The sequence below is a fragment of the Belonocnema kinseyi genome, chromosome 6 (genome assembly GCF_010883055.1).
Source record: "Belonocnema kinseyi isolate 2016_QV_RU_SX_M_011 chromosome 6, B_treatae_v1, whole genome shotgun sequence".
NCBI lineage: Eukaryota > Metazoa > Arthropoda > Insecta > Hymenoptera > Cynipidae > Belonocnema > Belonocnema kinseyi.
Genome location: NC_046662.1, coordinates 12882836 through 12905856, shown reverse-complemented (window position 1 = coordinate 12905856; position 23021 = coordinate 12882836). Strand labels below are relative to the sequence as shown.

The window sequence follows — 23021 nt, the reverse complement described above, 5'->3', positions numbered from 1 at the left end:
AAAATGTCACACTTCGATTGAAAATTAATCTGTTTTGTTGGAGGATTCTAATATTTTGTTAAAAATGCTTATTTTTTGTTTGAATTCGGCCAAAGTGTTCGTTGACATTTCGGTTTTGAAAATTACAGAAATGGACAACACATTAGAAACTATTCGAGCATCGTCGGATGCGACGATTCCAGAAGATGTTTCTTATTTGTATGGACGAGATCCAAGTATTATAGCCTATGGGCAGCAACGTTATATTTCCAAAGAATCGCAAAAGAATTTGTATTCACTTTACGAAGAAGAAGAATCGACCGACGGCGATGCCTTATCGCCTACAATTAAAGTTTATCTGAGGATGAAGCCCTTTCCTCGAAAGATGCAATTAACGAAGGACCAAAAAGAGGCTTACACGATTGTCAATTCGACGACGTTGTTCACAAAATTGCCGAGTTTGGAGCACAACACGAGTTGCTTAAAAAGACCAAAAAGCTCGGACACGATTTGTAAAAAATTCACATTCACTCAAACATTTGTACCTGAAACTACACAGTCTGAAATTTTCGAGCAGGCTGTTCGACCACAAATGATCAATTTTCTGGCCGGGCAAAATAGTTCCGTGATGACCTATGGTAAGTTGCTATATTTTTATTTTTATTTTTTAATAATATTCGTCTTGTAAGAGGATTTTTAAAGATAATAAGTTCTACTCTTTTTAATGTTATAGTTCAGTTTTCCCATCTTTTTAAAAAACTTTAGCTGTTTTCTTTTTTACCTGCTTTTAACTATGTTTCATTGAAAGTTCATTCATTCTTATTTGGTTGATAATTCATAATTTTGGTTACAATTTTTATTTTTGAGTTCTAAATTTTATTATTTTGTTGAAAATTCAACGATTTTGCTCAAAAGTTATCCGTTTTGGTTGAAAATTCAACTGTTTTTTTGAAAATGTGTCTTTTCGGCTTGAAAATTCGACAATTTGATTGAAATTGTTTTTCTTTGTCCAATGAAAATTTTTTCTGGATTGAAAATTCAACTCCCTTTTGTTAAATTCCGTCGTTTTGATTAAACTAATCTCTTGTGGTAGAAAATTAAACAATATATACAACTGTATGGTTTATAAATTGATATTTTCGCGTGATTAGTTTAACTTTTATATAGAAAATACGTCTTTTTGAGCTTGAAAATTTAACAATTTTATGGCTGGCCGCTGGGCCGGGAAACCGGGAATTTTTTGAGACAGGGAAAAACCGGGAATTTTACAAATTTGTAGAAGAAAAATCTGTCCACGTTAGATTTTAAAAGTTTTAAAATAATTAGTGGAATTTTCATGTTTTTCAATTATGCTGCTATTTGACTTACAATGCGTAATTTAAAAATTTTTTATTAAAAAAATTTTCCATTTAATATTTTTATTTCTAAGCTTACATTTTTAATTTAAAGAATTTTTAAATGCTTTCTTAAAGAGTTGAACAAATAAAAAATAAACGCCTTCGATGTTAAAAAGTTTTGATAAAAAACATTTTTATTTCACAAATAAATAATTTTTTTAATTTATCTGTACTTTAAGTGATAAAAAGTGAACAAAAACGATTTGACAAAACGATTTTAAACCAGTTCAAAATTTAAGAATTTTTACATTTTCACATTAAAACTTAAATGATTTCAATTTGAGAGTCTTAGTCATTAAACAAATGTGAACGTCTCACTGAAAGTTTATAAGCTACTGTCAAATTAAAAATAACTTTATAATGATATATTCTTAATAAAAGGATTTGATTAAATTTAAAATATTGTTTCAGTCGAAAATATTCAATTTTTGATCCATTCAATTTGAAATTTTTAATTAACAAAAAGATTAATTATTGAATATTTGGTTATTTTTGAATTTTTATTTGAGACAAGCAAATTGAAACCAAATATTAAAAAATTAGGAATCTTCAACTAAATTATTTGACATAGAAAGCCTGAAATCGTTAAAATTTCGAAGAGTCTTTAAACTTTGAACATTACAATTTTAATTGTTGTATTTGAAAAATGCTTAATTTGTAAATGAAATTTTTTAATTTTAATGTTTTATTTAGAAATGAACATTTGTAGAAAAAATTTGAGTAATTTTAAGAGATAATTAGGATTTTTAAAAAGATAGAAAATTATCATGCAAATTTTAGAAAGTTTTCTTAAAATATTCTAGAATATTTTTTTGAAAATTTTGTTTAAATCTTTGAAAAACTTTTTAAATATTCTCTTAAAATAATTTTTTTAATTGAAAAGTTATTATTTATTTTCATAGGAATCTTAAGAAAAGGTTTTTATTCTTTTGAAGTCTTTCACAATTTTTGAAAAGAATCTAATTTTTTTGTTTATAATCCTTCAAAACCTTTAAAATTTTATTTAAAAATCCTGAGAAATCTAGAAGTGGTTTAAAATTTTTCCAATTTCGAAATAATTCAAAAAAAAATTTTTTTCGGAGTTTTTAAATATATTTGAAATGAATTAAATTTTTTCTATAATTTTTAGAAAATCCTGCGAATTTAGAAAAAAATTTGAATTTGAATTTAAAATAAAATGTCGATTTTTTCAGATTTCAAACAAAAATTTAGAATTCTTTAAAGAATTGTGAAAGACTTCAAAAGAATAAAAAAATTACTTAAGATTCTTAGCAAAATTGAAAATTATTGTTCACTTTGAAAAATTATGGAAGATTTTAAGGATTTTTTTTTATTTGCAGGACTTTCAAAAATTGTAGGAAAATTTCGATTAATTTTAAAATATATTTAGAAGTTCTAAAAAAATGTTAACACACTCCGTTTAAATTACTTGAAATAATTTCAATTTTTAAATTAAGTTTGATCTTTTCAAAACTTCTACATATGTCTTAAAATTACTCAAATTCCGCCTACAAATAATAAATGTTCAATTGTTATTTATACATCCAAATTGTAAAGAAATTTTCTAAAATTTGCAGGATTTTCTGGAAATTGTAGAAAAGATTCAATTAATTTTGACAGATATTTAGAAGTTCTGAAAAAATTTCCAAAATAATTTTAAATTTAAAACCATCTTAAAACAACTTCTAGATTTCTCAAGATTTCTAAATAAAATTTTGAAGCTTTCCAAGGATGTTTAAACTATTTAAAAAGAAAATAATTGAATTTCTAATTTAAGAAGTGTTCAGTTAAAAAATTTTCAATTTTTCAATACTTAATGTTTCTAGCTTAAAATTCCTTAAAATTATGTAATTTTGAAATTTGTAAAGTTCATTGATTGATTTTTTAATTTAGAACATTGGAAATGATAACGTTTATTTATATTTTTTTATATTGAAACAAAATTTTTTAATTAAAAACTTTTAAATATCAATTTTTAAAGTTCAAAATTTTACAGTTCCACTTTGAGTACTTTAATTTGCAGCTCAGTTTTTATTTTCTCAAGTGGAAAATTGTTTAGCTTTAGTAATCCGTTTTCAAATTTCATGGACCGTGAAAAATGTTTGCGAACTGAACAAAAAGCGGGAAATGACCAGGAATTTATTTCGTCGCTTAAAACGGCCACCCTGAATTTGATTAAAGATGTTTTTTTTTTTTTTACTAAAAACTCTTTTTTGTTTAAAAAATTCTATTTTGTTCTTGGAAATTCATTTTTTAATTTTGAAAATTCATGACTTTTGGTCCAAATTAAACTATTTGGTTGAAAATTCATCAGTTTTGTTGAAAATTTATTCTTTCAGCTTGAAAATTCATCAATGTGGTCAAAATTTTTTCCCTGGGCGTATAAATTTGACCTTTTTGATTGGCAATTCAATTGTTTTTTTTGATTATCTGTTCTTTTCGGCTCGAAAATTCTATAATTTGATTTGTTTTCTTGAGCTTTAAATTTTAACAATTTGATTGAAGATGTTTTGTTTTTTTTTTACTAAAAACTCTTTGTTTTTAAAAATTCTACTTTAAAATTTTTGAAAATCCATCTTTTTTGGTCAAAAATTCAACTATTCGGTTGGAAATTCAACAGTTTTGTTGAAAATTCATCTTTTCGGCTTGGAAATTCCATAATGTGGTCAAAAAAATTGTCTTGGGTTTAAAAACCTTTTTTGTTGTTAAATTCGACTCTTTTGTTAAAAAATGTGTCGTTTCGGTTCAGAAATTCATCTATTTTGGTATGAATTTTACCTTTTTGTTTGGAAATTAAATTGTTTTGTTGATTTGTTTAAGACATTATTACTTTTTTGCGCTGAAAAATATTTTTGGGTAGACAATAAATCTTTTCAGGTTGAAAATTAAAAAAATTGGTTGAAAGTGTTTTGTTTTCTCAACTGATAAATCTTTTTTGTTGAAAATTAAATTTTCTTTTGTTTAAAATTTGTCTTATTTGTTTGAAATTTATTTGGTTGACAATTTTGTTCTTTCTTAGACTGTGAAATTGTAACTCATTTGTTAAAAAGTCATCTTGGTTAAAAATGCAACTGTTTTGTTGAAATTTGCCTTTTTTGGTTGACTTCAACTGTTTTTGATTTAAATTGAAATAGTTTTTCGTTGAATTATCAATTCAACTTTTTGTTTCAAAATTCATTTATTTTGTTGAAAATTCATCTTTATGGCATTAATTTTGTTTTTGTGTCAAAATTTTGTTGCTTTCTTAACTAAAAAAATATTCTTGGTTTAAAATTGTACGTTTTCGTTAAATAATCATGTTTTTTGTTAAAAAATTAATCATATCTGGTAGAAAATTTTACTATTTGTTTATAAATTTAACTATTTTGTTAAAAATTCATGTTTTCCCGTTGATAATTCAACTAATTTCTGGAAAATCGTACAATTTGATTGAAATTGTATTCCTTTTTTGACTAAAAAATCTTTTTTGGTGGAAAATTTTACTCTTTTTTTGGAAATTTTTCTTTTGGGTTTGAACATTTATCTTTCTTAGCTTAGCATTTGATTTGATTTCGTTGAAAACTTGTCTTTTATGTTAAAAATTGTTAGTTGGTTGTCTATTTTTTTCGTTCTAGTTTTAAAAAAATTTCTTAATATAAAATTCTACTCATTTGTTTAAATTTGGTCTTTTTTGTTTGAAAATTCATTTCTTGGCATTAATTTATTCATTCTTGGCTCAAAATCTTTTTGGTTTAGAATTCTTCTATTTAGGTTGAAAGTTAAATTATTTTGTTAAAGAGTAATCTTTTGTAGGTTTAAAATGGTATGAAATGTGAACTACTTTGTAAAGAATTTATATTTTTGGTTACTGATTCACTTTTTTGGTGGAAAGTTCAAGTGTTTTATTGAAATTTTTTTTTAAAAATCGCCTTTTTAGCTACTTTTTGTTTCAAAAGTTTTTTGTTTAAAAATTAATTTATTTGGTTAAAAATGCAATATATTTCGATTTTAAATCTTAGAAATATGTTTACTACATATATATTTTATTAAAAAGAATTTATTTCCCTATTTTTGTGAAAAATCGTAAAGTCTGCAAAAGGATTTTTTTAAAAGTTAATTTGCACTATTTTTTGGTTCTATGGTAAACATTATATTTTCGAGTTTATTTATTTGTCTTTTTTTTATAACCTCGGTATAATTACAATAAATATTGTAATACAATTTGCTCTATTTATTATAAAATAAAAGGCTACAATCTAGAAGGTGGATTACCACCAGAAACAGTTATAGTTTCCCCCGTCAAAAATGAAGCATCTTCACTGGCCAAAAATGCAGCAACACTTGCAATTTCTTCAGGCAAACCAAGTCTATTCATTGGAGTTCTTGACAATATTTGAGTTACTCTTTCTTTATCCTCAGATAACTGAAAAATAGAAGGGTTTTTAAACTTTAAAATTAAATACTAGTTTTATCATTTATATAATCAGGGTAACGACTTGATCGGATATCCGGGAAAATGGCCGGGAATTGAATTACAAAACAGAGAATTTACTTCTGATCGTAGCAAAATTCAAGTCTTTGTTATTTTAATAATTTTTGTCAATTTAGAAAATATAAAATATAATATCACTTGGAACAGGGAATTTTTGATATGGAACAGGGAATTTTTCTAAAGAATTAAAACTGAGATTTAGAAAAAAGGAGTTTGAAAATCCCTATTCCAAGTCAAAATTTCGTCACAATTTAAAAGTTCATTCTTCTAAATTTTAGAAAAATAAATTACTTCATGCTGTTTTTAGAGGAGAAATAGTATTACGAAGAGGCAATATTTCTGAATTCTAATAATATCTAATATATCAATTTTTCAACTAAACATTTTTTTATTTCAGTAAAAAGTTGAATTGTTATTCTAAAAATCCAATTTTTTTTGTTAAAAATCAGATTTTAAACGGAAAATTCAAATAGTAATATTTTTGGGCTGAAATTTAATCTTTTTTGGATGAAAATTCAAAGCTAATTTTTTCAACTGAAAATGTAACTTCCATTGTGGATGGAAAACTGACCTTTTTTTGTTAAAAATGTAACATTTTGGGTGTAAATTTGTCCTTTTTTAAATTAAAAATTCATTTATTATTATTTTTTTAATTCACGTATTTTGTTTTTAAAAAACTGCTTTTATATGGAAAATTGACTTTTTTTGGATATAAAATGATTTTTTTTTCTTTGAATGTTAATCTCATTGTTTAAAAATTCTTCTTGTTGGTTCAAAATTAAAGTAGTCAAATATTCGTCATTTTAGTTGAAAATTTATCTTTTATGATTGAAATAAATTTACATATTTAAAAAATAAATTATTTTGTTCAAAATCAATTTTTTTGATTGAAGATTCATCATTTTAATTAAAAATTAATTTCTTTAATCGAAAAGTGAGCTTTTGATTGAAAAATTGTTTTTTCTTTGGACCAAAAGGAATTTTTTTTACCAAAAATTTAACTATTTTATTGAAAATTTGTATCTTTTTGGTTGAAAATAATTTTTTTCGCAAACTGAAAATATTATTCCAGTTGAATATTCTATAATTTTAGTTGAAAATGTATTTTTTGGCTATAAATTTAATTATTCAATTTTTGGTTAAAAGATATCTTTTTTCGTTAAAAATTTACTTATTTTGTTTTTAAAGAGGACTTTGTTGATAGAAAATAATTTTTTTGGATAGAAAATGATTTTTTTTTCTTTGAATGTTAATCTCATTGTTTAAAAATTCTTCTTTTTGGTTCAAAATTAAAGTAGCCAAGTTAAATATTCGTCATTTTAGTTGAAAATTTATCTTATAAGATTGAAATAAATTTACATAGTTGAAAAATAAACTATTTTGTTCAAAATAAATTTTTTTGATTGAAGATTTATCATTTTATTAAAAATTAATTTCTTTAATCGAAACGTGAGCTTTGGATTGAAAAATTGTTTTTTCTTTGGACCAAAAGGAATTTTTTTAACCAAAAATTTAACTATTTTATTGAAAATTTGTATCTTTTTGGTTGAAAATAATTTTTTTCTTAAACTGAAAATACTATTCCCATTGAAAATTCCATAATTTTAGTTGAAAATTAATTTTTTTTTTGGAAATTAATTTTTTTACTGTAAATTTATTATTCAATTTTTGGTTAAAAATATCTTTTTTTATTAAAAACTGACTTATTTTGTTTTAAAAAACGACTTTTTTTATAGAAGATCAGTTTTTGGATAGAAAATGATTTTTTTTCTTTAAATGTTAATCTCATTGTTTGAAAATTCTTCTTGTTGGTACAAAATTAAAGTATTTAAGGTTTATATTCATCAATTTAGTTTAAAATTTATCTTTTAAGTTAGGAATGAATGTGCATAGTTAAAAAATAAACGATTTTGTTGAATTTGTGGTAAAAAATTTATCTATTTTGCTGAAAATTTATTTCTTTTTTCTTTGAAAATATTTTTTTTTTTCTTAAACTGAAAATGAAAATACTATTCCATTTCAATATTCCATAAATATACTTAAAACTTAATTTTTTTGGTTGAACATTCATTTTTTGACTACAAATTTAATTATTTAATTCTTGGTTGAAAAATACCTTTTTTCGTTGAAAAATAATTTTTTTCTTTGAATGTTAGTCTTATTGTATAAAAATTCTTCATTTTGGTTGAAAATTCAAGCATTCCAGTTAAATATTCATCATTTTAGTTGAAAATTTATCTTTTAGATTAGAAATAAATTTACTTGGGTTAAAAATAAACTCTTTTGTTGCAAATTATTATTATTTTTTTTGAAGATACGTCATTTTAATTAAAAATTAATTTCTTTGGTCGAAATATGAAATATTTGATGGAAAAATGATCTTTTCTTTGGCTGAAAAGAGATTTTTTTTCATCAACTGAAAATGGAAATACTATTCCATTTTAATATTTTATAATTTTAGTTGAAAATTTATCTGTTTCGTTTAAAATTCCAGTTGAAGATTCATAATATTATTTGAAAATTCATTTATTTTGCAATTTTTTGCTCTGCTTCGTTAAAGGGTGATTATGAATTAAAATAAATGCCTGCGTTTCGCCACCCTGATAATAGAGAATAAATTCTTACGAATTTAGCAAAATTGGTTTTTACTAAACCAGGTGCTATGCAATTAATTTGGACGCCATCCTTTGTATGGTGATTTGCGATTGATCTACACAAAGCAAATAAAGCCGCTTTGCTTACAGAATAAACACCCAGATTCTGAAGCAAAAATATATTGAAAAAATTACTTTTTTGAGCAAATAACATTCAATTAATAAATGATCTTTTTTTTTTAATAGAGAGCATATAAAAATTATAAAACTTACATTTGTGTATCCTCCCATTGTTGATATAAGAATAATAGAAGATGATTTGCTTTTTTTGAGAAGCGGTAGTGATTCCTTTATTAGTAAAAAGGTAGTTTTTACATTAACATCAAAGGTTTTATCCCACACTTTCTCCGAACAATCCAAAATTAATTGTCCGGGAACTGGATTTATACCTGCACTGCATACAAGAATGTGCAATCCTCCGAATTTTGATATAGCCTAGAAAAGGATTTATTTTATCATACATTAAACTCGTCTTTTCGCTTAAAAAATGAAAATTTTTTTTTGTTAAAAATTTGACTATTTGCTTGAACATTTCATTCTTTCGTTGAAAATTCTACAATTTTGTTGAAAAAAAATCGTTTTTGGTCGAAAATTCACACTGTTTTGTTCAAAATTCAATTATTTTCGTAGAAATTTGTTCTTTTTTTTGTTAAAAATGACACTTTTTTGTTAAAAATTTCACTACTTGGTTGAAAGTTGAAATACTTGGTTAAAAAAGCGTTTTTGAACATTTCATTTCTGGTTGATAATTCGTTTTTCTGTAATTGAAAATTAATTTTTTTAACTGAAAATTAATGTCTTTAATTGTAAAATAGAACTTTTAGTTAAAAATTCATCTTTTGGTAAAAAAATTTTATTTCTTTTTTGAAAATTCCTCATTTTAGGTTAAATTCAACTGGTTTTGATTTCAAATTAAAATCTTTTTTTGTTAAAAAATTCAAGTTTTTTTAATGAGAATTCATCTATTTTTAAATTGAAAATTGATTTTTTCTCGTTGAAAATTGAACTATTAGGTTGGAAATTCATCTTTCGGTATAAAATAATGTTTTTCAATTTATCATTTTTGGTTTAATTCAACTTGTTTTTATTTCAAATAAAAATTTTTGTTGTTGAACATTTAACTAGTGGGTTGTAAATTAACTTTTTTTCAAAAAATTAATATTATTGGCTTAAAAATTTAACTGTTTAGTAGAATATTAGTTTTTTGCTTAAAACTTGAATAATATTGTGGGAAATTATAATGTTTGATAACTTTTTGGTTGAAAATTCATGTTTTGTCCTGAAATTTCACTTCCGTTGTACAAAATTCGTCTTTTTGATTCAAAAATAATTCTTTTTGGTTAAAATTTAAACTATTTTGTTAGAGCAGTCATCTTTTTGTTTGAAAATCGATCTTGTTAGTAAATAATTAATGTTTTTGTTTAAAAATTTAACTGTTTGGTTAAAAATTTACCCTCTGCGTTGAAAATTCATTTTTTTTTAAATAGAAAATTAACTTTTTATATGAAAATTTAACTATTTCATTTTCGGGTGGAAAATTTATCCTTTTGAAGTTGAAAATTCAACTATTTCATTAATGAAATCATGTATTTTATTGTAATTTCATCTTATTCGGTAGAAAATTAAACTTTTTTTAAGAGAAAAGTCAACTATTATGAAAATTTCATCTTTTTTGGTTGAAAATTCAACTGTTTTGTTGCATATTTATTTCTTTTGCTTAAAAGTTCAACTATGTGATTGTAAATCCATATTTTGGTAAAAAATTCATCTTTTGTTACAAAATTAATCTTCTTTCTTGAAAATGTATTTATTACTAGAACATTACTTTTATTGTCTACAAATTTTAATAATTTAGTAGAAAATTAAAGTATTTGGTAGAAAATTAACTTTTTTGTTGAAAATTTGGTTTGGTAAAAAATTAACTAAATTAACAAGAAAATTTCACTATTTTGTTGACAGTTTTTTGCTGAAAATCAATTTTTTAAATAAACATTTAACCATTCCATTTTTGGGTAGAAAATTTATCCTTTATAAGTTGAAAATTCAACTATTTCTTTTAAAATTAATCTATTTTGTTAGATTTTCGTCTTATTTGGTAGAAAATGGATTTTCTTTCTTGAAAATTTATCTTTTTGCTTTTGGATTTAACAATTTTATTAAAAATTTATTTTATTTGGTGGAATTTTTTTCTTCAAAATGAAGTTTTTAAACTGAAAGTTGAACTATTGCATTTTTCTTTGAAAATTGATCTTTTTTAGTAGAGAAATCCACTATTTTGTTAAATCTTTTTTTTGCTGGAAAATTCGACTCTTTTGTTTGTTGATATTTTTTGTTGGAAATTCAAGATATTTTGCGTTAAAATCTTAGGAATTTAAAGTGTTTCGTATTGAATTCATTAGGGTATCTAGATATTATTTACAAAAATAAATTCCCTTATTATTTTTTCTATTTTCGTGAAAAATACTCACCTCTTCCAAAAGTCGTTTTCTATCCTCTTGATTTCCAACATGGCAAACTAAACCAGAAACTTTTAAATTTTCGTCACAAAGTTGCTTAACAGCTCGTTTAACATTTTCTTCTCTTCTGCTACTAATCACAACACAGGCACCTTCTTGTGCCAATCTTCTTGCAATTGCAAAGCCAATTCTATAAACAATGATTAAAATAAATTTAGTATTCCGTTTTTTTTTTAATTCCATTTCTTAAAAGATCAATGTCGCTGGATGAAAAGTATAAGACCGATTACAACTGATACCCGGTAGTGTGGTAGCGCACCTCTCACCGATCGGTATTTTTTTTTTACTGAAAATTGTTTCAGAGATAGCTGATCACAAGATTTAAAAGTTAGGCTATATTTTTTTCTTTTATTTTCATTTATTCGTGTTTTTTATGTGGAAAAGCAAGATGGCCACTGGGCCGGGAAACCTGGAAAACCGGGAAATGACAGTGAATTTATTTTTTTACCGGGAATTTTACCAAATCTTTAGAATAAAAATTTTGTCCAACTTTGATTTTAACCGTTTTTTAAATAATTTTTCAAATTGTGATTTTTAAAAATTTTCCATTTTACACTTTTAATTTTTAAGCATATATCTTAATTTAAAGAATTTTAAAATGCAATTTTCAAGGTTACAAAAAAATTAGAAGTTTTTAAAATCGAAGTTTTTAAAAAATAAAAAACAAGGTGGCTGCCGGACCGGGAAATTCGGGAATTTTACGAATTTTTAGAAGAAAAATTTGCCCAAGTTAGATTTTGACAGTTTTTTTAAATAATTAAAGTGCAGTTTTGAAGATTTAAATAATTAAAAATTAAAAGCATTTGAAGTTGAAAATTTTGGATAAAAAGCAGTTTTATTTTATCAACTGTAAATATAAATAAATTATTTTTAAAATGGATCTGCATCTAAGTATAGAAATCTGAACAATAATTGATTTATTCCGATTTTATTTTTAAATAAATATATATTTTTAATATATATATATTTATATATATTTTAATATATTTTTAATTCAGAATTTCAGGTCTTCCTTTATATTATTTTTTATATCAAATTAAATAAATAAATTAATTAATTTATTATTTCTATTAATTTTTTTCGCTATTAAAAATATAAACTTGCGTTTTAGTATTTTTAACTTAAAAATAAATCCATAATAATATAGTCATAATTAAAGGATTTTATTAAATTTAAGATATTGTGAGTCTAAATTATTTAATTTTTATCCTATATAATTTGAAATTTCTTAATGTAGAAAAAGAATAAGTATTTAATATTTAGCAATATTTTACTGTTCATTTAAGATGAGTAAATTGAAACCAAATATTTAAAAGAAAACAATTTGAAACTGAATTGTTTTACATAGAAAGCTTTGAATCTTTAGATTTCTGAAGAAATTTTAAACTTTTAGCATTACAATTTTAATTGTTCCATTTAAAAAATGTTTAATGCCTAAACGAAATTGTTGAATTTTTATGTAGAAATAATAATTGAACACTTATTATTTGTAGAAAAAATGTGAGTAATTTTAAGAGATTTTTGAAATTACTGTAAATAAAAAAAATCCTTAAAATCTTCCATAATTTTTCAAATTGAAAAATCATTTTCAATTTTCCTAAGAATCTTAAGATTTTTTTTATTCTTTTGAAGTCTTTCACAATTCTTTAAAAAATTCTAAATTTTTGTTTGAAATCTGAAAAAATCGACATTTATTTTAAATTCGGCTGTGAGTATTTGAAATTATTTCAAGTTCAAAATTTAATTCGAATCTTTTTAAAACTTCTAACAATCTCTTAAAATTACTCTAATATTTTTACAAATAATAAGTGTTCTATTATTATTTATAAATTCAAATTCAAATTTTTTTCTAAATTTGTAGGATTTTCTAAAAATTATAGAAAAAATTTAATTCATTTTGAAATATATTTAAAAGTTCCGAAAACAAAATTTAAAAATTATTTTAAATTTGGAAAAGTTTTAAACCACTTCTAGATTTCTCAAGATTTTAAAATAAAATTTTAAAGGTTTTGAAGGATGCCTAGACTATTTAAAATAAAAATGATTTAACTTCTAATTACAGAAATATTAAGTTAAGAAAATGATTTTTCAATTTTTAATGCGTCTAGCTGGATTCTTTAATTTAGAGTATTGAACATTTTAACGTGGATTTATATTTTTGGAAATTAATCTGAATCTTCGAGCCCTATAATTTATACAAGTTTTAAATTTTGCAGTTTATTTGCATTTAATTTAAAATTTTTAAATTGAAAAGTGTTACTACCTTCCATTTGGTACGTGTAAATTTTTGAGCATTTGAATACACAATTTTTAAATTTAAAAACTTTTAAACTTCAATTTTAAAAGTTTGTAATTCAAGATTTCCACTTTGAATGATATAATTTGTTCATTATTGTTTATTACTTTATATGGAAAAATGTTTAGCATATAGTTTGATTTTTTAAGTTTCATGGGCCGTGAAAAATGTTTGCGAACCGAGAAAAAACCGGGAAATGTCCGGGAATTTTTTTCTTCGATTAAAACGGCGACCCTGAAAAGGTTAAAGTAATAATTTTTATCTTATTTATAATGTTTTTGCATAAATAATACTAAATAATTTCAATTTTATTTTCACATATTTCAAGGTTTTAAAGTCTATTTTTTGCTCTTTCTTTGTTTTGTATTTGAATTTTTTAACATTTTTGTGTCAAAATCTTATATTATTTGATCAAAAACGTTCATTTGCTCTGTGCAACTAAGGTGAATTTGTTTACACACGGTTCTGGTATAAAATGCCCCAATTTCTTTAAAATTCATATAAATTTTATTTATAAGACGGTTAAAGTATGCTTCTCGACATTAGGAAAATTAGCAGAAAAAGCAAAATTAGAATTTCCTCATTTAAAAGTGCAGAATGGAGATAAGGTTGGTAATCGTTGCTACAATTCTATAAAAAACTATATTACTGAATCAGACACTAATACTGACATAATAGTTTATCAAGATCAAGTTTTTTAAAAAATAAAAAAAAAGAACAAGACATTGACGTAATTGAAAATGAAATTGATGTCGATGAATTTCGTCCAAGTACTCCTGAATTTATCAACGAAATGAATAATTAAATATCTCATTTAATGAACAATTGTTCCCTCCTTAAAAAATGTAGGGAAATATGAATAAGGAGGACATTGCAAATTACGTTTCGAAAAAAAGAAAAGAAATAGTTGCATCATTTTCTGATGAAACAGATGATAAGTTGAAAAAATTTACCATATTAATTTTTAAAATTTTAGGGAATTTTAATAGATTCCAAGGAATTTTTCATTAATTTAATCAATTTGAAGTGATTTTAAAGTTTTCGAAATATTTTAGGATAAAGAATTTTCTAGAATTTCTGAAGATATAGAACAATTTTACAAAACGTATGAGGTTTTAAAATATTTAAGAATATTTCACGTTATTTAATATGATATCCGAGGATTACAATGGTTTTAAGAAATTTTAAAGCTTTTAAAGCTTTACAAAATTTCGAAGAAGAAAGGATTTAAAATAATTTAGGTCATTTTAAAAGTTTACAAGAAAGTTTTGATTTATTTCAGTAATTTAATGGCATTTAAAAGGATTTGAAATACTTGAGGGTATTGTAAAACGATTATTAAGAGTTTTCAAGGGATTTAAAAAGTTTCAAGGGCTTTTAAAAGATATAAAAAGAATTCGAAATATTGTAGGTTTTAAGGGATTTCAAAAGATTTTAAAGGATTTGAAAGATTTTAGGGTATTTTAAAAGATTTCTAGGAATTTTCAAAAGCTTTAAACAATATCAAGGAGTTTTCAAGGAGTTTTAATAATTTGAAAGGAATTTTAAAACATTTTGCTTGTTGTGTGAAGGAATTTTCTAGAATTTTGAAAGAAATGGAAGGATTTTATAGGACATAAGGTTTTAAGATATTTAAAAAGATTGTAAGGCGATTTATAAGATTTCCTAAGGATTCCAATTATTTTAAAGGATTAATTTTCAACAAAATAAAATTATTTATCAGTCTAGCAGTTGCATTTACAATCCAGAGTTCAAATCTCAAGTAAAATCAACAATTTTTAAAGAAATAATTGAATTTTCAAGCTGCAAGGATGAATTTTGAACCAACTGATGAAATTTAAAACAAAATTTTAATGTAATTAAAAACAACGGCATTTTAAACTAAATAGTTGAATCTTCAAGTCAAAAAGACAATTTTTTTTTTAATAGTTAAATTTTCGAACGAGAAAGATGACTTGTTAACAAATCATTTACAATTTGTAACAAAATAATTAAAGATCAACAAAAAATTTGAATTTTCAACCTACAATATTTACAATATTTTCACACAAATAATTGAATTTTCAACTAAAAACAATGAATTTTCAAGCAAATTAGTACAATTTTCAACCCAAGAAAAGAGCCTTCAAACAAGTAGTATAATTTTTAATAAAAAAATAGATGAATTCTCAGCCAAAAATATAATATATCCATTTATGTTGAGTGCAATAATGTAATGGACGATATTTCAAACAAAAAAGATTTTTTAAATAAAAAATCATTGGATCTAACCCAGAAAGAGATATTTTCAACAAAATAGTAGAATCCTCAACTAACAGCGATTCGTTTTTAACGAAGCATTTGTATTTTTAATAAAAAAAACATAACATTTCTGTCAAAATAGATGCATTTTCAAAAAGAGTTGAATTTTCTGGAAAAAAGATGATTTTTTAACGCAAAATGTAATATAGTTCAGTTTTTAAATAAAAAATACCAAGTATCAGCAAAACATGAAACAAATGGAAAAGCTTAATTTTCAATTAAAAAATAAACTAATTTCTCTTTTTTAACGCAAAATGTAATATAGTTAAGTTTTTAAATAAAAAAGACCAGATATCAGCAAAACATGAAAAAAATGGACCAGCTTAATTTTCAATTTAAAAATGAACTAATTTCTGTTTTCCAGTTTAGAAAAAAATTGAAAACCTAAATTTCATCCCTTCCAACTCAAGAAAAAAGATATAGACAAAAAAGGGTGACGTACAATTAAGAAAAATTTCATTTTATACAAAATTGAAACCCAAAAATTTGTTAGTTCTAACAATAAAAATGTTAAAATAAAAAACTACCTTTTTGCAATTCAGAAAAAAATAACCAAAAATCCGTCCCTTCCAACGCTATAAAAAAACTTAAAAATAAAAAAATGTACTTCCCTTAAATTCTTCCCTTAAAAAGAAATATTACAAAGAAAACACTGAATTTTTCCAATTCAGAAAAAATGCGTCCCTGCCAACGCTATAAGAATCTTTAAAAAAATGCCCTCTTCCAATTAAAAAAAAATTGTTAACCAAAATTTCTTCTCTTCCAACTCAATAAAAATATAAAAAATAAAAATTTCCCTCTTTTAATTCAGAAAAAATAAATAAATAACCAAAATTTCTGACCTTCCAACTCAATGAAATTTTTTTTTCCTTTTTTCTTTAATCATACTTCTTCCAATTTATAAAATTTTGATAACCTACTAAATTCTGTTGAATTCTTCTAAATTCTACTTAATTCAATGAATTTAAAAAAGTTTTTGTTTAATTGATTCTTAAGTCTTTGAAACTCACTTTAAATTCAACTTTTTGAAAAAAACTCAACGCGCAAAAAAATAGCATTAAAATCCACGTCAAATGAGCGAAACCGAATGAAAAAATATTGAAAAATAAAAACAAAAAACAGTCATTTGTAAATTTTTGTACGACGTCAGATATTTAGGTTGTTTTTGAAATCGTCATAAGTTCCGTAACTTTCATCTTAGTTGTAATCGTTCAGAATATTTTCTAGACTTTAAAAAAATGATTTGTATGTACTAAATCGTTAAATAATGATAGGTACCCGTTAGTAGATGCTGTAACAATTGCAACTTTTCCTTCGAATCTTCTGCAGGCAGGTTTAACTTTATTTAAATGAACGAGAGACATTTTCGTGATACACTCTTGCTTTAACATTAACTTGCTCTGAATTGTAAGCATAATTCCACTTTGGACTGTTTGTTTACTTATTAAATACTTTATCTTATCATACATGAAGTTTTTTTCTGTATATTATCATTGTACGGGTAAGGAGAAAAATTATTTTTCAAATTGAATTGGTATTTAGAACTTAATTGGAAAATGCGAAAAAAGGAATAAATTAAATATGGGATCAAGAAAAAGGTTGAATTATTTTTAAATCTTTAGATTTTTTTAGGCTGGTGTCGGAAAACCAGTGGAAGGACTAACTGGACCGGGAAAATCCGGAAAATGACAATGAATTTATTTTTTACCGGGAATTTCACAAATTTTTAAAAGGAAAATCGATACACTTTAAATATTATAAAGACTGAAACAATTATAAATTTAAAGAAAGAAGAATTTTCTAATATTTAAAAATATGACTGTTTATTTAAAATGAGAAATTATAAATCAAATATTCCAAAGTAAACATTTTGAAACTGCATTAATTGAAATAGAAAGCCTTTAATCGTTTAAATTTCAGTGTTAAATTTAAACTTTGAACTTCAGAATTTTAATTCTTTAATTTTTTTAATTTCTGGGTTGCGAGTGAAATTTTTTAATTTTCATGTGTGAATAATAATTGAATAACTATTAATTTTTAATGACTTAAAATTAAAATAATTTAACTTAATAGGATTTATGCATAAAAAATTCTAATTTTAAAAATAAGGGAAGAGATGTTGGTATTTGATTTTGTTCTGAATTGGAAACGGAACTTTTTTGTTTTTTACATTTTTATTCAGTTGAAGGCGGGAAAATTAAAAAAAATTTTGTTGAGTTTGAAGCAAGGAAATTTTGGTTTTTATTTTTTGTTGAATTGGCAGAGCGATATTTTATATTTTCAAGTGTTTATCGAATTTGAAGGGAGGAAATTTTTGTTTATCAACATTTTATAAATTGGATGAAGTATGGTAAAAAACAGAAAAAAAACATTCATTGAGTTCGAAGGACACAAATTTTGGTTATTGCTTTTTTTTTTTTAATTCGAAGAGAGAGATTTTTTATTTGTAACATTTTTAATGAGTTGGAAGGTAGGAAGTGTTGGTTTTCAATTATTTCTAAATTGGAAGAGGTACATTTTTTATTTTTAGTTTTTTATAACGTTGGAAGGGACGAAATTTTGGTTATTTTTTGTGAATTGTAAAAAAGTAGTTTTTTATTTTAACATTTTTATTGTTAAAAGTGAGAAAGTTTTGGTTTTCAATTTTTTATAAACTAAAATTTTTCCTTAATTGTAAGTGACCCTTTCTTGTCTTTATCCTTTTTATTGAGTTGGCAGGGATGGAATTTAGGTTTTCAATTTTTTTCTAAACTGGAAGAGAGAAATTAGTTTGTTCAAAATTCATATATTTTGACAGAAATGTTATGTTTTTTTTTTTTTAATTAAAAATACAAATCCTTCGTTAAAAACTAATCGCTTTTGGTTGAGGATTCTACTGTTTTGTGGGAAATATCTCTTTTTGGATTAGATTCAATAGTTTTGTATTTAAAAAAATCTTTTTTGTTTGAAATATCATCCATTACGTTTTTATACTCAACGTCAATGGATATATTACATTTTTGGTTGAGAATTTATCTTTTTTTATTAAAAATTATACTACTTGTTTGAAGGTTCTTTTTTTGGGTTGACAATTGAATTAATTTGTTTGAAAATTCATTGTTTTTAGTTGAAAATTTAATTATTTGTGTGAAAATATTGTAAATATTGTAGTTCGAAAATTCAAATTTTTTGTTGATCTTTAATCATTTTGTTAAAAATTTTAAATGATTTGTTAATAAGTCTTTCTCGTTCGAAAATTTAACTATTTTCTAAAAAATTTGTCTTTTTGACTTGAAGATTCAACTATTTGGTTGAAAATGCAACTGTTTTTGATTGAAATTTAATCTTTTTTGTTTGAAAATTTATTTTTGCAAGTGGAAAAATCAACTATTTCATTGCAAATTTGTTCATTTTGCTTGAAAGTTCAAATAGTTGGTTGTAAATGCAACTGTTTGATTGATATTTATTTTAATTTTCTTAAAAATTCAACTGATTGATTAAAAGTCCTTCTTTCTTATTTAAAATTCAACTTTTAGGTTAAAAAATGGTCTTTTTCACTTGAAAATTCAACTATTTGGTTGAAAGTACCACTGTTTTTGGTTAAAGTTTGATTTTTTTTTTGAAAATTCAATCATGATAATTAATTTTCTTTTGTTGAGAATTGAACTGATTGGTTGAAAATTCCCCTTTTTAGGTTGATTCTTGAATAATTTCGTTAAAAATACCAGTGTTTTTTGTTAAAGTTTAATGATTTTTATCTAATAATTCTACCGTTAGGTAGACAATTAATTTTTGTAGGTTAAAAATTCATTAATTTAGTTGAAAATGTATCTATTTAGTTTGAAAATTCAACTATTCGGTTGTGAATGGAGCTTTTCAATTGATAATTAATTTTCCTTTTGTTGAAATTAAAACTATTTGGTTGAAAATAAAATTATTTTGTTGAAAGGTCAAGTATTTTCTTTGAAAATTAAACTATATTGTTAAAAAGTAATTTTTCTTGGTTCAAAGTTTAACTGTTTTCAACAAAATTGGTGTTTTTGACCTGAAGATTCAACTATTTGGTTGAATCTTAATTTTTTGTTTCAAAATTAGATGATTTGGTTGCAAAATCATCTTTGTAAATTAAAAATGCAACTATTTCTTTGAAAAATTTTCCATTTTGTTGAGATTTCAACTGTTTGGTGGTAAAGGCAACTGCTACACAGATCATTAATTTTTATTTATTGAAAATTCAACTGATTGGTTGAAAATTAATCCTTTCAGGTTGAAAATTAATCCGTTTAGTTAAAAATACTTTTTTAATAATAATATAATTTGGTTGAAATTTAATCTTTTTATCTGAAAATTCCACCATTGTTTAAAAAATTCCTCTTTCTAGCTGAAGTTTAATGATTTTTATCTGATAATTCGACGGTTTGTTTGAAAATTTATTGTTTTTAATTTAAAATTCAATTATTTGTGTGAAAATATTGTAAATATTGAAGGTTGAAAATTCAAATTTGTTGTTGATCTTTAATTATTTGGTTAGAAATTTTTAATTTCTTAACAAGTCATCTATCTCGTTCGAAAATTTAACTATTTTATAAAAAATCGTCTTTTTGTCTCGAAGATTCAAATATTTGTTTTGAAAATTCGAAAATTTGGTTTAAAACCCAACTATTTAGTAGAAAATCTAATTATTTCGTTTGAAAATTTGGCCTTTTGACTAGAGAGTTTAAATGTTTGGTTGCAAATGCAACTGTTTGATTGAAAATTAATTTTCCTTTGTAGGAAATTCATTCAAATGGCCCTGTTTTTGTTAGAAGCGTAATCTTTTTTGTCTGAAAATTTGAACTTTGCGTTAAAAATTTATCTTTGTGGCTTTAAAAGTCAATTATTTCTAAAACATTCTGCTTTTTAGCTTGAGAACCAAACTCTTTCGTTAAAAATTCATATCTTCTGATTGAAAATTTAGCTATTTTGTGGAAAATGCAATAATATGATTATATTTCGACTTAAAATCTTAAGAGTTTCATATACAATCGAATATTTTACTAATTATTATTAATTTTGTTCTCCATAAAAAACATCCTCTAATAATAAATCATCTGATTAAATAAAATAAATCTTTAATTAATGAATTGAAAAATGGTTAAATGGTAAAATTTCTCTCCTGAATGCAAAATTACGTCAATAAATTGAAAATTTTCTTCCAGGCACGACAAATTCAGGGAAATCCTACACACTGCATGGGAATCCCAATGCGCCAGGAATAATACCTCGCGGATTAGAATATATTTTCACAAATATAAGCCCAAAAGCTACACCTTGTTACAAACCGATAAATCATTCCGACGTAATTGCTCTCGATGGTCCAGAGAGAGCAATGGAATTGGAAATCAAGATGAACTTGCTTTCATTTATAGATAAAAGTGAGCACATTGTTGCCTATCAAAGAATGCAGAATTTACTCAGTGAAGAATCTTCGATCAGAACGAGCGAACCGACAGATTCCTCATACTCAGTCTGGGTTTCTTTCGCTGAAATATACAACGAAACTATTTTCGATCTTCTCTCAAACGACGTGCAAACTCGAAGACCTGCTTTAAAGCTCTCCACTGATGCTCAAGGAAGAGCTTTCATCAAAGGCCTCAAAACGATTTGTGTTAATTCTGGATCTGAAGCCTACCAGGTTTTACTGGCTGGACAATACAATTTGAAAGTAGCAGCCACAGCCTTGAATGCCAGAAGTTCCAGATCTCATTGTATTTTCACTGTCACTTTACTCAAATATGACAGAGAAGAGTGTCCGGATTCGGTAGATGTTAGCACGTGAGTTATATTTATTTATTCTTTTTTTTTTTTTTGTATCGAAATCAGAGCTTCAGGGTGATAGCTGGACGGGGAAACCTGGAAAATTGGTAAATGACCGGGAATTTTTTGAGAACGGGAAAAACCGGGAAATGACAGTGAATTTTTTTTACCGGAAATTTTACAAATTTGGGGTAGAAAAATCTGTCCACGTTCGATTTCAACATTTTTTAAATAATTAGTTGAATTTTTATGGTTTTCAATTATGCTATTATTTAGCTTACAATGCGTAATTCAAAATTTTTTTACTTTACAAATTTTCCATATAAAATTTTTATTTTTTAAGCTTACATTTATTGAATGTTTAGCAATGTTTGAATTTTTATTTAAGACCTTTAAACTTTGAATGTTACAATTTTAATTTTTGTATTTGAAAAATGCTTAATTTGTAAGATTAATTTTTAAATTTGAGTAATTTTAAGAGATATTTAGGAGTTTTAAATATTCTCTTAAAATTATTTTTCAAAATGAAAAATAAAATTTAATTTTTCTAGGAATCTTAAGAAAATGTTTTTATTCTTTTGAAGCCTTTCACAATTCTTGAAAAGAATTAAATTTTTTTAATTAAAAACCGCGTAAAATCTACATTTTATTTTATATTAGGCTATCATTTCAAGTTTTATATTAAGTTTGAATCCTTTCAAAACTTCTACATATCTCTTAAAATTACTCAAATTTCGCCTGCAAATAATAAATATTCAATTGTTATTTATAAATCCAAATTGTGAAGAAATGTTCTAAAATTTTCAGGATTTTCTGAAAATTTTAGAAAAAATCAATATCTGAAAAAATTTCCAAAATAATTTTTAATTTAAAACAAATTTAAAACAACTTCTAGATTTCTCAAGATTTTGAAACAAAATTTTGAGGCTTTCCAAGGATTTTTAAACTATTTTTATTTCTTGGCTTAAAGTCGATCCACTTTATTAAAAAATTCATTTTTTTAAAATGATGCCTTTTTCTTTTAATTGAAAATTTATCTATCTTGCGATTGAAAATGTTTTGTTTTTACGTGTTCTTTTATATTATTTTTTGCTTCATAATTTTAGACGAAAATTAACTCCTTCAACTGGAAATTTGAATATCCATTTATTGTGGAAAATTGATCTTTTCTTGTTTAAAAAAAAAATTGTTGAACATCTGTCTTTTCATTGAAAGTCAACATATTTTGTTAAAAATTGATTTTTTGATAGAAAATTATTTTTTTCTTTGCAAGTTAATCTTCTTGATTAAAAGTCCTTCTTTTTGGTTAAAAATTATTCAAGTGTCCCAGTTAATTATTTATTATTTTAGTTGAAGATACATCTTTTATGTTGGAAATAAAATTACTTGGTTTAAATGTAAACCGAGTTTAGTGGTTTAGTTTGGTTGAAAAATGATCTTTTTTGGGTTGAAAATTCATCTTTTTTGTTAAAAATTAATTTTCGTATATGAAAAATTTTGTTGACAATTCAACTATTGCAATTGAGTACTTATTTTTTTAGTTGTGACTCGTCTTTTTTGTTTAAAATTCAACTCTTTCAGTTAAAAATTCATCTGTTTCTTTGAACATTAATTTTTTAACTACGATTTTAT

General features: G+C 23.8%; 2 protein-coding genes across 2 annotated transcripts in view; one reads left to right on the top strand and one right to left on the bottom strand.

Annotated features, from left to right (window-relative positions):
• The window catches only part of LOC117174226 (kinesin-like protein KIF20A), a 57592-nt gene that overhangs the window by 3497 nt on the left and 31074 nt on the right, over positions 1–23021 (top strand). Inside the window, exons 2-3 of the mRNA XM_033363100.1 lie at positions 129–617; positions 20792–21407. Coding sequence (XP_033218991.1) covers positions 131–617; positions 20792–21407 — 1103 coding nt within the window. The 5' untranslated portion in view covers positions 129–130. The remainder of the gene's footprint in view (positions 1–128; positions 618–20791; positions 21408–23021) is intronic.
• On the bottom strand, positions 5566–17031 carry LOC117174227 (dehydrogenase/reductase SDR family member 4-like). The gene is made up of 5 exons (XM_033363101.1): positions 16893–17031; positions 10970–11147; positions 8715–8936; positions 8473–8607; positions 5566–5778 (listed from the first exon to the last, which is right to left on the bottom strand). The coding sequence occupies exons 1-5, from the start codon at positions 17027–17029 to the stop codon at positions 5605–5607; spliced, it is 846 nt and encodes a 281-aa protein (XP_033218992.1). The 5' UTR covers positions 17030–17031; the 3' UTR covers positions 5566–5604.

What these genes read in the sequence shown, in the direction of transcription:
- LOC117174227 (XM_033363101.1), bottom strand. Translation starts at nt 17,029, where the DNA reads ATGCTTACAATTCAGAGCAAGTTAATGTTAAAGCAAGAGTGTATCACG. An exon ending in GTTACAGCATCTACTAACGG is followed by an intron (nt 11,148 to 16,892) that starts GTACCTATCATT and finishes CATTGTTTATAG; the next exon opens with AATTGGCTTTGCAATTGCAA. An exon ending in AAACCAATTTTGCTAAATTC is followed by an intron (nt 5,779 to 8,472) that starts GTAAGAATTTAT and finishes TCTATTTTTCAG; the next exon opens with TTATCTGAGGATAAAGAAAG.